We start from the raw sequence: 15,706 nt of genomic DNA, 5'->3' as shown, positions 1-15,706 counted from the left end.
GCTAGCAAATAAGAGAAACAAACGCCTCCCTCAAAGGAAGGAGTGTTGGGAGGACTGAATGAGATAATGCAGTACAATCACATAGCAAGACAGTGAACGTGAGCTTTTGTAATTATTGCTAGTGTTAGTTTCTAACTCGAAATCCAAAAAACTAAAGGAAGTCAACGAGGAATAGTCATCCTAATGAGTATAAAGACTCCTACCATGAAAACACTTTTTCTTGCACAAAATGGGCTTATGCTCATACCTCGTTTTGTAGAGTCAGACAAAACTTCTTGACCCAGAGAAAAGCTGACTGCAGATCCTCCCTTTGTCCCAGAAGGGACAAATGGGACAAGGTTCTCCTGCTTTGGGCAGCAAAGCATGCAGGAAACAAGCCTTTCCACCTAGTGCTCCTTTCTTGAACCCCACATGTTTTCCTTCCACTGTTTATTTCCATGGAGACGGAGATATTAAAAAGAGGATGTGTAAGTTAAGGCTGGGTGGAAACCCAGCAGTAAGCATGAGATCTTGAGTTAAACTTGGTATCCGCCTGGGATATGATTTTGGGTAAGTCATGAGTCAAGCTGTGTTTTTTTCTTCATTCATAAAATGGGGGTTTTAATAACATCCACTGGCCTTTTGTAAGAAATGAGAAAGACTACAGAGTCCCAGAAAAAGTGTGAATTTTAAGGTAACAAATCCTAAGATTGCAAAAGTAAAGGCAATCTCTTCCCTTCTGGAAGGGAGAGATTTGAAACAAAATGTAGCTAACCACTCTTCAAAATCATGGAAATAGTTTCCTTCATTTTGGATGGGATAGTGGCTTTGAGATCATTCTGTTGACTGGGAAGTATGTTCGAGCCTGGGGTCAAGGGAAGCTTTTCCTTGTTTGCTGGATGCCAGAGAGGGTTGAATGCCTAGATCTAGGGAAGGGGAGATTTGTTCAAAGGCTTCCTGGGCTAGCGGTGGGGAGGGCAGGGAGTTGGCCCCTGTAGCACGTGGCCATCGGGGCAGAGTAGAAAAAGGAACGTGGCCTATAGCTCCATGGGCAGGCAGACCAGAATCCAGCCTTAAGCTTTGCTTCGTGGTCTGACAGATACTTCCTCTTCCAGATAAGGCAGGAGCCTGGTTCTACACAGGTCCAACTGGGAAAGGCAGGAGGGGACCAGCGGGAGGGCTCAGAAGTTTGGGGCCAGGCTGCTGGCTGAGGCTCAAGCAACAACCAGGATGGATCTGTGGAACAAATGCGTGCTCCTTGGGAACCGTGGAAACGTGGGGTGGGGAAATGAAAAAAAGGCTGGATTTCCTGCATGTGGAATGGAATTTTTTCAGTTGGGCACTAAAAGCTGGCCAACCTGGGGACAGTCAGTTAACATTGCTAATCCTGACAAGGGAAATACCTTGGTCCTAGGGTGGCGGCCCCCATCAAGGGGGCAACGGCCACCACTCAGATCCCTGTTCCGGGAAGCAGCAGCTCTGCCGCATCCTTGGCTTGATCCCACCCATGCTTGCTCTTTCCTCTCTGCTTTAAGGGGGCCCACACTTGAAATGCACAAATGGATTCTCAAAACCAGAGTACAAGGACATGCTATGTGTCTTCATCAGGTATAAGGGATATACTCACTGACAGCTGTTCTAGGTCTCTCCAAAGCTTTGCTCTAAAATGAACTGCTTTTAAAGAGCCTTCCCCCTCCCTGGAAATTTCTGAAATACAGTGACTCATCACAGGCTTCTACAGGATCCCCTAACTGGTCTTCACTCCTCCAGCCTGACCTCGAAGCCACTTGCTGCAGCCAAGGTAATGTGTGTTCAATGCAAATCCAACCCAGCGTGCCCTTGCTTAAAACCCTTTCATGGCTCCCTACTGCTCCTAGGTTGGTCAGAGCCTGGGCTCCCCACTCCCTCCCAACTCCCATGTCTAGGCCCTAAGCAATCTTCCCCTCCCTTCCACTGCAGCTGCTCCACATGACACCCTCCCCCTCATTCTCTACTCTCCAGCCAGTTTTTCTAACAAACATGTTTTTCCTCACTTTAGAGTTCTTGCACAAGCTGTCATCTTTGTGTAAAATGTTCACCTCCCCACCTCTTCACCCAGCTTATTCATCCTTCAGGACTCTACTTCCCTCCAGAAAGCCCTTCCTCGTTCCCCCAGAGTAGCCAGGGCCCCCTTGGTTTGCTCCTTTGCCTTTTCCTTCATAATGCTCAATTCACTTGCAGTTTCTTGTCCAGTGCTGGTGATCACAACTGGACTGTGAGCTCCACAAGGGCAGGGGTGGTGTCTGACTGGGGGGCTTTGGGGCATTTGAGTAAACACTTTTTTGAGCAATGATCACTTCTTTTCGAGAGCCCTTTAGTTTTCCAACAGTTTAGCCCTGTTTATTTTATATTTGGAAAAATTTGTCTTGATTTTAAACTTTAGAATTTATATTTGCAAATAAAGGCTTACTTTCTGAAAAATGGAAAGGTTTGCTTGTTTGAAGGGATAACTTACGTTCTAGACATTTACTTCACTTGTTAGAAGTCTGGGTAAATTTACTAAGAATGTCTCCAAATGTTTTCTTACTATCCAGAAGTGTTAGAATACCTAATTTTTGTTCCTTGAGAGATCATAATTTTCCACACTGCTATGGTTACTTTTAGAATCAGCTTTAAACCATTTAAGATCCATCACATTTCTAATTTAGTTATTTCCTGAAGGAAATAAGTAGTAAGAACACAGCACCCCCTAAATCAATACAGCTATTTATAAGCAAATGATGTAGACATTCTTCAAAGCTCTTTGCTTGCTTTTGTTATCATTCCAATCTAACCGGGTATTTGCAAGGAGCTGCTATCAGATAAAATCAGCTGCAAATAATTGACCTATTTCTCAACACTATTTTCACACTTTGAAGTAATCTGCAAGAAACTTTTTGATTCAAAGAGTCTTATTTTATAAATGTAATACATTTTTCCCTCAGTATTTTTTAAAGTATGTTTCATCAGGTACACCCAAGTAGAGCCAACTGGCTCTACAATTTGCATTAAAAGGAGTCAGAATCACACCCACATGGTTAGTAACAAAGGCTAGCACTACATAAAGGCACCTTTACATGGAACAAAGAGACACATATGTGAATAGTCACAGGAGCCCAGTTAGCATATAGAATCTTCCACAGAGGGTTAAAAGAATTGTTACAAAAATAAAGCCCCTAATTGCTATTAGAGGCAAATAACTGCTGAAGCAGCATTCACGGTCTCAAGCAACAGAAGTAACAAAGCAGCTTGAAATATCAGGGACTGACCTACAGTTACTCCCAGAAAACAGCCTCCTCTCACCCCAAGAGGGAAAAGATCTATAGTGAGGACTTTGCCAGAGAAAAAAACAAATGGTTTCAGATAGTTTTTCCTATGTTGTACTTTCCAGGAATTATATAACTATTCCTCTTTAAATAAACAAATCTGTCCCTGGGACAGGTTGGGTTTTCAAGAATACATAACCTGGATTTGGGTAGGGTATGTCCAAGGCAAGCAGACATGTATGCATGCAGGTGGAACTCCCAGCTGCCTCAGGAAGTCTTGCTTCATTCTTTTTTAAGCAAACTATGGCACCCCATCGTAAACTCTCATACACTATCCCAAGAACAGAGAGCAGGTGGCAGTCACCTCCTCTTCTCTCCCTCTGACTTGTATATGTCAGGATCATTCTGATGCAACATGAGAAATGTAATCCACCTGGTTTAAGGGGAGAGGAAAATAATCATAAGGCTGAAGGGATAAGACTACAGTAGTTCAGCTGGACTCGCTTAGAGTCAGAAGCAGGAAGAATGCAGAAGGATGGAGGCCTCCATGGAGCCTCTTGGGAAGCACCTGCCAGGAAGCAGCAGCTGAGATGAGGTGATCAAGGACATGCAGGGCTGCATCTGTCTAGAAACTGAGGGGCAAGAAGCCTGAGGGCTGGCACAGGCTGACCAACGCCCTTGGAAGCCCAAGACTGCACTGCTTTGTGGTCCCACAATAGAGAATGTCACAAGAAACAGTAGCGATAATTTATCCCCTTCACACAATGCCTGATGGGGGCCACCCACAAGTCATAAATAACCAGAGGACACAGGTGGTAACCACAAGGGTGTGTAGGAAAGTAATGACCTGAATAGGGTGGGGAGTCAGGAGAGGGCAGTGTCAAGAGCTTAGGGCTTATAGCCAGGCCATCTGGGCCCAGTCCTGGCTCTGTTACTTTCCAGTTATGTGACCTTAGGCAACCTCTCACTGCCTGCTTATTCACTGGGCTACTGTGAGCATTCAATGAAATGATGCATTCAAATGCCTAGCAAAGTGCTAGGCACAGAGAAAGCAAACAATGCACAGCAGCGCTCATGATCATCCTTATTCGAGAAAAGAGGCCATCCTTAATGACCCTGGAACACCTCTTCTAGTGGAACCCATGGGCTGCACTAGGCTACCCTCACGGTAATACTGTCACCCTGTCTCTCAATTGATGAGCCTCAGGTGTGGTGGGAATGGACTTGGGAGCTGTGCACAGCAACATGCCCTCCATCTGTAGACCTGAGATGGGGATTTGCCAGTAACCAAGTAGAAAGACACTGCAGTTTATGGTAAGCCAAAGAAGAAAACAAGGAAAGATGCAAAATCATGGGAAAAAGAAAGAAATAGAATTCAATCATATGGTATAAAGTGAAACAAATATGAAAGTGATATATTCCACTACTAAAAGGCAAGGTTTCTCATGTAGGGTCCAACTAAATGCTGTTTGCAAGAATCATGACTAAATCAAGGCAACTTAAAATATTAAACTATCGGCCAGGTACCATGGCACACGCCTGTAATCCCAGCACTTTGGGAGGCTGGGGCAGGCAGATCACCTGAGGTCAGGAGTTCGAGACCAGCCTGGCCAACATGGTGAAACCCCGTCTCTACCAAAAATACAAAACTTAGCGGGGCGTGGTGGTGGGCACCTGTAATCCCAGCTACTCGGAAGGCTGAGGCAGAACTGCTTGAACCCAGGAGGCGGGGGTTGCAGTGAGCCAAGACGGCACCACTGCACTCCAGCCTGGGCAACAAGGGTGAAACTGAGTCTCAAAAAAATAAAAAATAAAATAAAATAAAATATTAAAATCTAAACTATAGTCAAAGGTTATAAAATAAATGCAAATGAATCCACACTGAGATATCATCTTGGGTCAGCCACAATGGTTATTATTAAAAAGACAAAAAATACCATGCCGGCGAGGATATGGAGAAAAGGGAACTACACACTGTTGATGGGAATGTACGTTAGTACAGCCACTGCAGAAAACAGTATAGAGACTGCTTAAAAAACTAAAAATAGAGATATACAATCCAGCAATCCCACCTCTGGGTATTTATCCAAAGGAAAATAAATCATTATGTCAAAGGGATACCTGCACCTGCATGTTTACTGCAGCAGTATTCACCTCACCCAAGATACGGAATCAACCTAAGTGTTTATCAGCAGATAAATGGATAAAGAAAATGTAATATATATACATACACACACACACACACACACACACACACACACAATGGTGTACTATTTGGCCATAAAAAGAATGAAATCGTGTCATTTGCAGCAACATGGATGCAGCTGGAGGTCACGATGTGAAGTGAAGTAAGCCAGGCACAGAAAGACAAGGATCACATGTTCTCACTCATATGTGCTAGCTAAAAAAGCTGATCTTATGGAGGCAGAGAGCAAAATGATAGATACCAGAGGGCGGGAAGGGTGTGTGGGTGGGAAGGAGGTATAAAGAGAGGTTGGTTAATGGGTAGAAACACACAGTTAGAGAGAAGGTATAAGTTCCAATGTGCAATAGCTGAGTAGGGTGATAATGGTTAACAATGTATTGTGTATTTTGAAGTAGCTAAAAGAGAGGACGTGAAACATTCCCAACACACAGAAATGATGAATACCCAAGGTGCTGGATACCGCCTAATACCCTGACTTGATTATTATACATTCTATGCCTGTAACAAAATACCACATATGCCCCTTAAATATGTAAAATATTATCTATCAATACAAATAATGTCTTCACCTAGCCAAAAAAAAAAAAAAAGAAAAAAAGAAAAATAAGATGTCACACAATTAATATCAGACAATAGAAGTAAAAGCAAGTAACAAATGGAACCAAGATAACTTTGTATGGAGTACTTCACAATGAATCTATAACTGTTACAAACTTCTATATACTAAATATGTAAGGCAGAAACTACTAGAAATATAAGGGGACTGTAACATATACTTCTTTCTGGATAGATCAAGTTGTCAAAAACTCATAATTTGAACATTACAACGCAATTATAAGATTAATTTGAGACACTGCACCTTCTTTTCCAGCATGCACCACGAAACATGTATAAAAACCGATGTTACATTAAGCCACAAAACGAATCTCAAAAATTAGAGAGGACTATGTTTTTAAAAACCTAAGCCATTCATACAAGCATTATTCGTAATAGTCAAAGAATGGACACAATTCAAATGTTTATCAAATAAATGGATATCGGGAGGCCAAAGCGGGCAGACTGCCTGAGCTCAGGGATTTGAGACCAGCCTAGGCAACACGGCGAAACCCCGTCTCTACGAAAAATACAAAAAAATTAGCTGGACGTGGTGGTATGCACCTGTAGTACCAGCTACTTGGGGGGCTGAGGCGGGAGGATCGCTTGAACCCGGGAGTTCCAGGCTGTAGTGAGCCAAGATCATGCTACTGCACTCCAGCCTGGGCAAAAGAGCCAGACCCTGTCTAAAAAAACAAATGGATAAATAAAACGTGGTACATCTGTACAGCGGAATATAATTTGGCAGTAAGAAGGAATGGGGCAACACGCTTGGGTCCGCTTCCACGCTGTGGAAGCCTTGTTCTTTCGCTCTTCACACTAAATCTTGCTGCTGCTCAAAAAAACAAACAAAAAAACCAAACAAACAAACAAAAAAGAAAACATGGTGCTATGAGAAAGAAGTCAGTCATAAAGACAGCATATTGTATGATTCGATTTATATGAAATTTCTAGAACAGGAAAATGTGTGGAGACATAAAGTAGATTAATAGTTGCCTAAGGCTGAAGGTGGGAGAGGAGGGTTGGCTAGAGGGAAAGGGAATGACTGCTCATGGGCCTGAGGTTTCTTTATGGAGTGATAAAAATGCTTTAAAAATGACTGTGGTGATGTTTTGCACAACTGTGAATATTACTAAAAACCAGTGAATTGTACACTTTAAATGGATTATGTATTAATTATATTTCAATAAACTTTTAAAACTAAAAACAAAAGCCTAAGCCCTTGAAAACGAAAAAAACACTATCTTAAATAACATTTGCATAAAAGAAAAATCAAAACTATAGAGAGTATTTAAAGAATATCACTGACACCATTACACACCAAAACGTGTAGGATGCAACAAAAGCAGCAATTAGAGGAAAATTTATAGCCTTAACTGTTTTCTATGTTAAAGCGAAAAAAATAACATATACACAAATAAACTAATAATTCAACTCTAGTAGTTAACAGAAATGGCAAAACAACTTAAACTCAAGGAAAACAGGAGAGATGAATTATAAGAGACGCACATGGAAAGTTCGTATTTCATTATGTTTAAGATGTCACCTTTTATCAGGTGTGTCTTTTTCTATGTGTCACTAAGAAAAACGGCTGCCAATTAAACAATGTCACAATGCTTTGTTATCAATTGCAAGACGTATCCCAATTTCAGAAGTGTTAAAATGTGGAAAGAAAATGCACATCTTTGACTGATAAAATATAGTAAACTAAAAAGCAGAAAGACAGTATAACTGAAAACAAATCCAAAATTTCATCTTTGGAAAGAACAATAGACAAGGAGGTAAATTTTAAAAATTTAAAAAAGAAAGAAAACAAAAAATACAAAGTATTAGAAATACTGAACTATTACAAATACTAAGGCAAATATAACCTTATTTATACATATTTATATATAAATATATATATTTCTTTTAGTTTTTTTGTTATATTTTAGTATATTTTGTTATATATTTTTAGTTACATTTGCTTTAGTATTTAGTGTATATACACAGAGATTCAAATTTATAAGATAATACTGTATCATCAAAAAATTAAGAAAAAAACTCTATGCTAATAATATTGAAAATTTGGATCAAATGGACAATTTTCTACTAAAAAACAAATTTTCCAAGTTGGCTTTAAAAAAATTAAATATTTTAATTAATTTTTAATTAAAAGAATTAGAAAATCTAAGTAAACAATGCTCATGAAAGTAATTTTAAAACTGTCAAAAACGTAACTTCAAAAAATTGCACTAGATCCCCTGAAATATCAGGAGTCACTTCTATATAATCTTGGTTTCCCTTGTTATTAGAATTATTTTAGATCATAAAAGATCAAAAGATTTTTTTATAAAATTGGCATAACCCTGACATCCAAACTACAAGAAGTATTTTTCACCTATCAAATTGGCAAAGACAAAAAAGAAAGAAAGAAAAAGGAAAAAAAAAAAAAAAACTATGAAAAAGCATAGTATTTGTAACGTGGGAGAAACAGGCAATTTCATCCCCTTCTGATGAAAGTACAAATTGACACAACTTCTCTGGAGTGCATTTTGGAAATATACATGAAAAGGCATAAGTTTTTGCACACGTTTTGAAGCTGTGCACACTTCTAGGAATTTATCACAAGGTAATAATCATAACTACATGTGGAAAGCTTTTGCAATAAGGATATTCACTGAGACATTTTAATAGCAAAAATGTAGAAACACCTTAAATCAGGGGTTCCCAACTCCCCGTTAGGAACTGGGCCACACAGCAAGAGGTGAGCGATGGGCTAGCAAGCATTACTGCCTGAGCTCCACCCCCGTCAGATCAGTGGCAGCATTAGATTCTCATAGGAGCGCAAACTCCACTGTGAACTGCACATGTGAGGGATCCAGGTTGTGTGCTTCTTATCAGAGTAATTATCTGAGGTGGAACAGCGTCATCCTGAAACCACTCTCCTCAGCCCACTCTCCATCCATGGAAAAACTATCTTCCAGGAAACTGGTCCCTGGTGCCAAAAAGGTTGAGGGCTGCTGTCTTAAATGGTCAATATTGGAGAGCAGATTCGAGTTTGACAAATCCATCTGATGGGACTGAGTCAAAGTACCGAAAAGTAGATAACATTTTAAAGATAAAAATAACATTTTTAGGATAGAGTAAACATACATATTTTAGATATGCCCAAATGAATAAGATATGAAGCAAACATCTTTAGGTGAGATAACAAAAGCTATTAACTGTTTTCTCTAATTCCTTACAATTAACATGCATTATTTTCGAACCAGAAAAATTAATAAGCATTACTATAATTGTATTTGTACAAATATGAAATATACTAATAATGCCCAGAGAACCAGAACAGAGGGTTTGTGCTTGACATGCCCCAGTTCAGGAGGATGTGGATGAACTAGTAAGAGTCTTATCACTGTCACTGAGACCCATCTGGGCTGCAGCCTGGGGAACCTTGGGGCCCACAGGTCTTCTATATAAAAAGCAGAACATCCTTTGTATATCACCCTAATCCAGGTTTCCATCCTTGGGAAGTATCAACAGCCTGTTCCAACCCAAGGAGCCAACCAATTGCCTCTTTATCTATGGGCCATGTCGCTTCCTGGAAATTTCTCAAGTAGAAACTGTAAAAACATCTTATTTGGCACAGAGTAGGCTTCTTAAAAAATAATAAGCCAATTCAAACTCCTACCTAGATAGGGAATACTTGGAACCATCTTCAGGCTTCGGATATATTCCCGTGTCCGCTTGTAATTATCTTCTTTTGACATCAGATAGTCCAATTTCTCAAAGGTAGTCTTGTCTTTTCGATTCAAAAGCTAGAATGAGAAGAAAATATAGCAAAATAAATAAACCAGAAGAAGCTAAAGAGTGGATAACTGTGGATGAATGCTAAAAGGGAAAATCCTAAGTGGCACATCTATGGTGTGTCAAATCCTGGACAGAACTAAGGATTTTAAAAGGCTGTTTCATGCATATGAGGTAGAAGGCAAGACTCGACTCCAGAGGTGGGGCTTGGACACGGGACCAAATTGAGGACTAGCTAAACAGGGACGAGGCAGAAGCAGTTTTCTATGAGATACGCCCACCAGTGTGCCATGTCAGTTTACCACTGCCACAGCAACACCTGGATGTTACCACCCCTTTCCATGGCAATGGCCTGAAAGTTTTTCTAGAAATTTCTGCATAATCTGCACCTTGATTTGCATGTGATTAAAAACACATATAAATATGACCTGCCTCTGAGCTGCTACTCTGGGCACACTGCCTATGGGGTAAGCCCCATACCACAAGGAGCAGTATCTCTGCTGCTGCTGCTGCTGTACACTGCCACTTCAATAAAAGCTGTTGTCTAATACCACGAGCTCGCCCTTGAATTCTCTCCTGGGCAAAGCCAAGAACCCTCCAGGGCTAAGCACCAATTTTAGGGTTTGCCTTCCCTGCATCACAGAGATGGAAAACTTCAATCTTGTCATCCTCACAGAATCTCACACTTGGAAGCTACCCCCCAAAGCTACCTGGCCCACTGTTCTACATGATGTCAGAATCCCCCAAATAACAGCAGCTTGTGGGTGCAGAGAGCCTACAACAGCAAGGTGCTAAGGTAGAAAAGCAAACTGCTCAGGGTCACCTGAAGACTTATTTCACAGCTATACCAGGTCTCTTTCCCTGCATCCACAGCTATTTGCTCTCCTCACCATCTCCATGGCTGAAAGTCCTAGTAAGTTCCACACAATTCACATGCCCATGTACACAAAGCCAAGCCATCGCTCGAATCCAGGCTACATCCTCCAGATCCCCCACAGCCAACTGTGTCATATTTACACTGGATGTGGTAATTTTAATCAAAAGACGACAACCTTCTTTTCTCTATGCAGTTATCGAAGGGGCGACTTAGTTAAGCAAATACAGAATGAACAGGTATCCAGAGTCAGAGGTTAGGGAAGCAAAACCCTTTGTGACTGAGATCTCTGGTATGTAAAGCTGGCCACCAGGGAAACAGTGGCTCAATGTGCATTTGAAGCCTTCTCAAAAGAAAGGAACAGAAACCAGAACTCCTGGCTTTCAAGACTTTATGCTAAGGACTCAGGCTGTGGTCAACCTGAAAGTCGCAAGTCAAGGCCCAGTGCCAGAAAATGGCAACATGGCTGACTGAACACGGCTTTAAGGAAAGAAGTCTAGGCAGAAAGGCCAGTCTTAAAAGGAGGAGTTGGGGGAGGGGTGGCTGAAGCAAAGTATGAGGCTGATGCTGGCAGCATCCCTGAGTCTAGCTGCCAGGGCCCAGTGCTTCCGGGATTGGAGGTCAGTGGCTAAGCCCAAGAGGATGAATAAACAGAAGCCCCAGGGTTGGAGTCCCTTTGGCCAAGGCGTTCAGACCTCGGTGGTCTGTGCAAGGACCGAGAACAAGAGACCCATCATGTTCATTAGACTGACGTAGGCCAGTGTTCAAAAGCCCCGTCGTGCAATGGAGAGGAGTGGGACAATAACTGCCTACCACCTGGGGAAGCCGTGCAGTTCCTGAGACCTGGGTCTGCAATTCCCAAACTCAGGCCATGTCTGGTGCATTAGGGAGCCCTAGGCTGCTTTGGGAAGGCCCTGCCTGGTTCTTTCATCTTCAGCCTCTGGGGCCACAGAGGATGCAGCCATGAGACAGCCCACCTGCACAGGAGCAGTGGTAGCTTACGAACTTCGGTAAGGAGAGGCAGAAGAATATGCTGAAAGGAAGGTTCTGATGCTGAAGAAGCTGAAGGATAAAAGTGAACTTTTCTTTTCCCACTGGGGAACTCAGGACGTATCAGTGTGGGGATGCTACACAGACGCTCAGGACAATGGCTGCTTAACTGGTTTGCTAAAATGGACAGGGAAAAACACCATCTTCTACTTGCTGTTTGTAAAACACTGTAATATATAATTCATCTAATCTTCACAAAGCCCAGTGGTAAAAATGGAGCAAGGACTTTTACCTCCATTTCCAGTTCATAATCACAAGTATTAATTTTTCCAAATATCTTCGGGGAACTTGATTCAACAGGAAAGAGATATAGTACAGCAATGTGGTAAGTAAACAGAGACTGATAACCCAGACAAATAATAAATGAGCTACTTGGGAGACTGAGGCAGGAAGATTGCTTAAGTCCAGGAGGTTGAGGCTGGAGTGAGTCTTTCTGTAGTGAGTCTTGATTGCATCACTGTACTCCAGCCTGGGTGAAAGAGCAAGACCCTGTCTCTAAAATAATAATAATTATTATTACAAATGAATTATAGGAAAAGGAAGTGTCAAGGAAAGCTATATAGAGAGGCAGCATTTGAAATGAACACTTAAGGATGAGAGATTTGTCAATGAACAATATATACTCAGACCAGAACCAGATACCTACTGGAAAACAGCCCCATTGTGGTTTGATTTTGTTTCTGTGGAGACAGAGTCTCACTCTGTCTCCCAGGCTGGAGTGGAGTGGTACAATCTCAGCTCACTGTAACCCCTGCCTCCTGGGGTCAAGCGATTATTCTGCCTCAGCCTCCCAAGTAGCTAGGATTACAGGCATGTGCCACCACGCCCAGCTAATTTTTGTATGTGTATATATATATATATTTTGAGACAGAGTCTTGCTCTGTCGCCCAGGCTGGAGTGCAGTGGCCGGATCTCAGCTCACTGCAAGCTCTGCCTCCCAGGTTTACGCCATTCTCCTGCCTCAGCCTCCTGAGTAGCTGGGACTACAGGTGCCCGCCACCTCGCCCGGCTAGTTTTTTTGTATTTTTTAGTAGAGACGGGGTTTCACCATGTTAGCCAGGATGGTTTCGATCTCCTGACCTCGTGATCCGCCTGTCTCGGCCTCCCAAAGCACTGGGATTACAGGCTTGAGCCACCGCGCCTGGCCAATTTTTGTATTTTTAGTAGTGACCGGGTTTCACCATGTTGGCCAGGCTAGTCTCAAACTCCTGACCTCAGCTGATCCACCCGCCTTGGCCTCCCAAAGTGTTGGGATTACAGGCATGAGCCACATGACTGGCCAAAGAACTGCTCCATTGTTAAGCAAACCACTCACTTCCCTTACTCAGGAGGTCATTCTTTATTAATGCAACATAGAACCCCTTACTTCTTTGGCGATGGCAGCCATTAAACAAATCTGGATGTCCTCCTGACACACACTGTGGCTGGGCCAAGCTGGCTCCCAGGGCTCAGGCAACTGGTTCTCCAGTCTCAGCTGGGGGACTGCCCATGTCCCTTGCCATGCCCAGCCTACCTGCCCAGTCTGTCAAGTGCCTGTATGGACAGCACCTCAGAGGTGATCAGCCTATCTTCTATGCCTCATCCCCAACTTGCCCCACATACTCACACAGACATTCAAAAGCACTAAATCTAGTTAATTTTACTCATCTGCTCCCTTCTGTGCCTACAAAAGAGACTCAGACAGTATTAGCTTTCTCAAGAATAGTGCATAGGTCACTAGAAGACATCAAAAAACCCTAAACATGTATTTCCCATGATGTATTTGAAAACTGAGAATTTCCTCTAGAAAAATACAGGAATTAGCCAGGAATTGGTAAGACACGGGAAACAGGAAATTGTGGATCCAATCCAGGAGTAGGAAAAGGAGATATGGGATGACCAATGAACAGTAGGCCTTAAGAACAACTGGTCCACATTGGATCAGCCCTAGAAGAGATGTCTCCAGAGAAAAAGTGGCTTGATTAAAAACCTGACATGATGGCACACGGAGGGGAGGGGATAGACATATTATATGTAATAAAAAATAAACAAAATAATTTTAGGATTACTTAGATATCTGGTAGATAGGATAAGAAAAAGTTTTTTAAGGCAATTAGAAATTCCAGAAAAATGGGTAGGGCATGGTAGCTCACACCTGTAATTTCACTCCTTTGGGAGGCCAGGAGTTTGATACCAGCCTGGGCAACACAGCAAGATACCATCTCTACAAAAAAATTTTAAGGCCGGGCGCAGTTATTCACGCTGTAATCCCAGAAATTTGGGAGGCCGAGGCGGGCAGATCATGAGGTCAGAGTTTGAGACCAGCCTGACCAACATGTTGAAACCCTGTCTCTACTAAAAATACAAAGATTAGCCGGGTATGGTGGCGGGCACCTGTAATCCTGGCTACTCTGGAGGCTGAGGCGGGACAATCACTTGAACCCAGGAGGCGGAGGTTGCAGTGAGCCGAGGTTGCGCCACTGCACTCTAGTCTAGGCAACAGAGTGAGACTCCATCTCAAAAAAAAAAAAAGAAAAAAAAAAGAAAATTAGCTGGGCATGGTGGTGCACACTTGTAGTCTCAGCTATTTGGGAGGCTGTGGCAGGAGGATTGCTTGAGCCCAGGAGTTCAAGGTTGCAGTGAGCTATGAGCTATTACAATCCAGCCTGGGCATCAGAAAGACCCAAAACAAAAACAAACAAACAAAACAAAACAAAAACAAAAACAAAACAAAACCAAAAAAAAAAAAAAACAAAATAAATCAATCCAAGGAAATGACAAAATATTCAAGGAAGGGCATATTATTCATAGTTTACTACTTGACTATATAGTGAGGCATACTTACTCATTCCTAATCATTAAAACACCAAATATTCATTTAACAAAAGTGATTTCGCTATAATGATGAATGTGTTTGAGGAACAAGGGAAGGTGGTTCAGGAAAACTAAACAAACATCTACCATACAAAGAAGTCACCAGATGCTGTCTAAAGCAGATGGGTCAAGAAACTGTAGCAAAAGCACACTGGTAAATATATGGCAGAAACTACTAGAAGAAGCCACTTAAACTGAAAGTGGTTGCCTCTGGGGAATAACAGGGGTGTGGAGAGATGAGTGGTGAGTGTTAGTTGTCTCACTAAATCTTTCAGTACTTAGTGATTTTTAAAATTCATGTGTATGTAATGCTGATAATAACTTTTTTAAGTTTAATTTTTTAAATATAGGGTTTGTTTGCTCGGGAAATAACAGCATTTACTCACACGTTTTAAGCTTTCATTACAAGAACCATAAACTGCAAACCTCATCTGAATTTGAGGATCCCTTAGATTTTAGAGTTTATGGGAAGCCTCAGGAAGAAACCATCAGAACTACATACGAGAAAGTAAATTGTCTGCTTACCCAGAGTCAAACAGATACTAAAACCATTTTTGTTCAAGAAAAGAGATAAGGAAGTAAGGTTAAGGAAAATTTCACTAAGTATAACTTCACTTCTAGTAAAGTTTAGAAGTCTTGGGGCACCCTGAGATTTTCTTCCATAATATTGATCATGATTGTGCTTGACTGTATGATTACATTTGTGTCTCCCTCCACAAATTATGGACTCCATGAGGAGGGTGACCATGCTGGCTACATCCACTCTACTGATCCCTGCATCTGGTATGATTCTGACACAGAGGAAATGCTGCCAAAATACTTGCTACATAAAAGTATCATGAGAAAAATAACAACAACTGAAAAATCCAATTACTTGGAAAATTTTGAATATTCAAATAATTCCTGGGCAAAAGACCAAATAAAAGCCAAGATAATGGACTATTTACAAGCCATACATAATTAGAATACTGTACGTTAAACTGTGTGATGAGGCCAAAAGCACATTAGGAGGAAACTTTGTGGCTTTAAATTCATTTGTTATTAAACAAGAACTAATATAAATCAACTAAATATTCAACT

General features: G+C 41.6%; 1 protein-coding gene across 24 annotated transcripts in view; it reads right to left on the bottom strand.

Moving 5' to 3' along the window:
• Nucleotides 1-15,706, bottom strand: part of LOC105463938 (Ral GEF with PH domain and SH3 binding motif 1) — a 309,104-nt gene that overhangs the window by 147,662 nt on the left and 145,736 nt on the right. For all 24 annotated transcript variants that reach the window (XR_011612999.1, XM_011711384.2, XM_011711385.3 and 21 more), the window contains one exon: nucleotides 9,734-9,860. Coding sequence is in view for 23 of the 24 variants with exons in the window: in XM_011711384.2 (XP_011709686.1) it covers nucleotides 9,734-9,860 (127 nt within the window). In the remaining variant the exon portion in view is untranslated. The remainder of the gene's footprint in view (nucleotides 1-9,733; nucleotides 9,861-15,706) is intronic.

Source organism: Macaca nemestrina, chromosome 14, assembly GCF_043159975.1.
Source record: "Macaca nemestrina isolate mMacNem1 chromosome 14, mMacNem.hap1, whole genome shotgun sequence".
NCBI classification, from domain to species: Eukaryota; Metazoa; Chordata; class Mammalia; order Primates; family Cercopithecidae; genus Macaca; species Macaca nemestrina.
The sequence above is the reverse complement of the archived record's forward strand: the minus strand, read 5'-3'. Positions and strand labels throughout refer to the sequence as shown.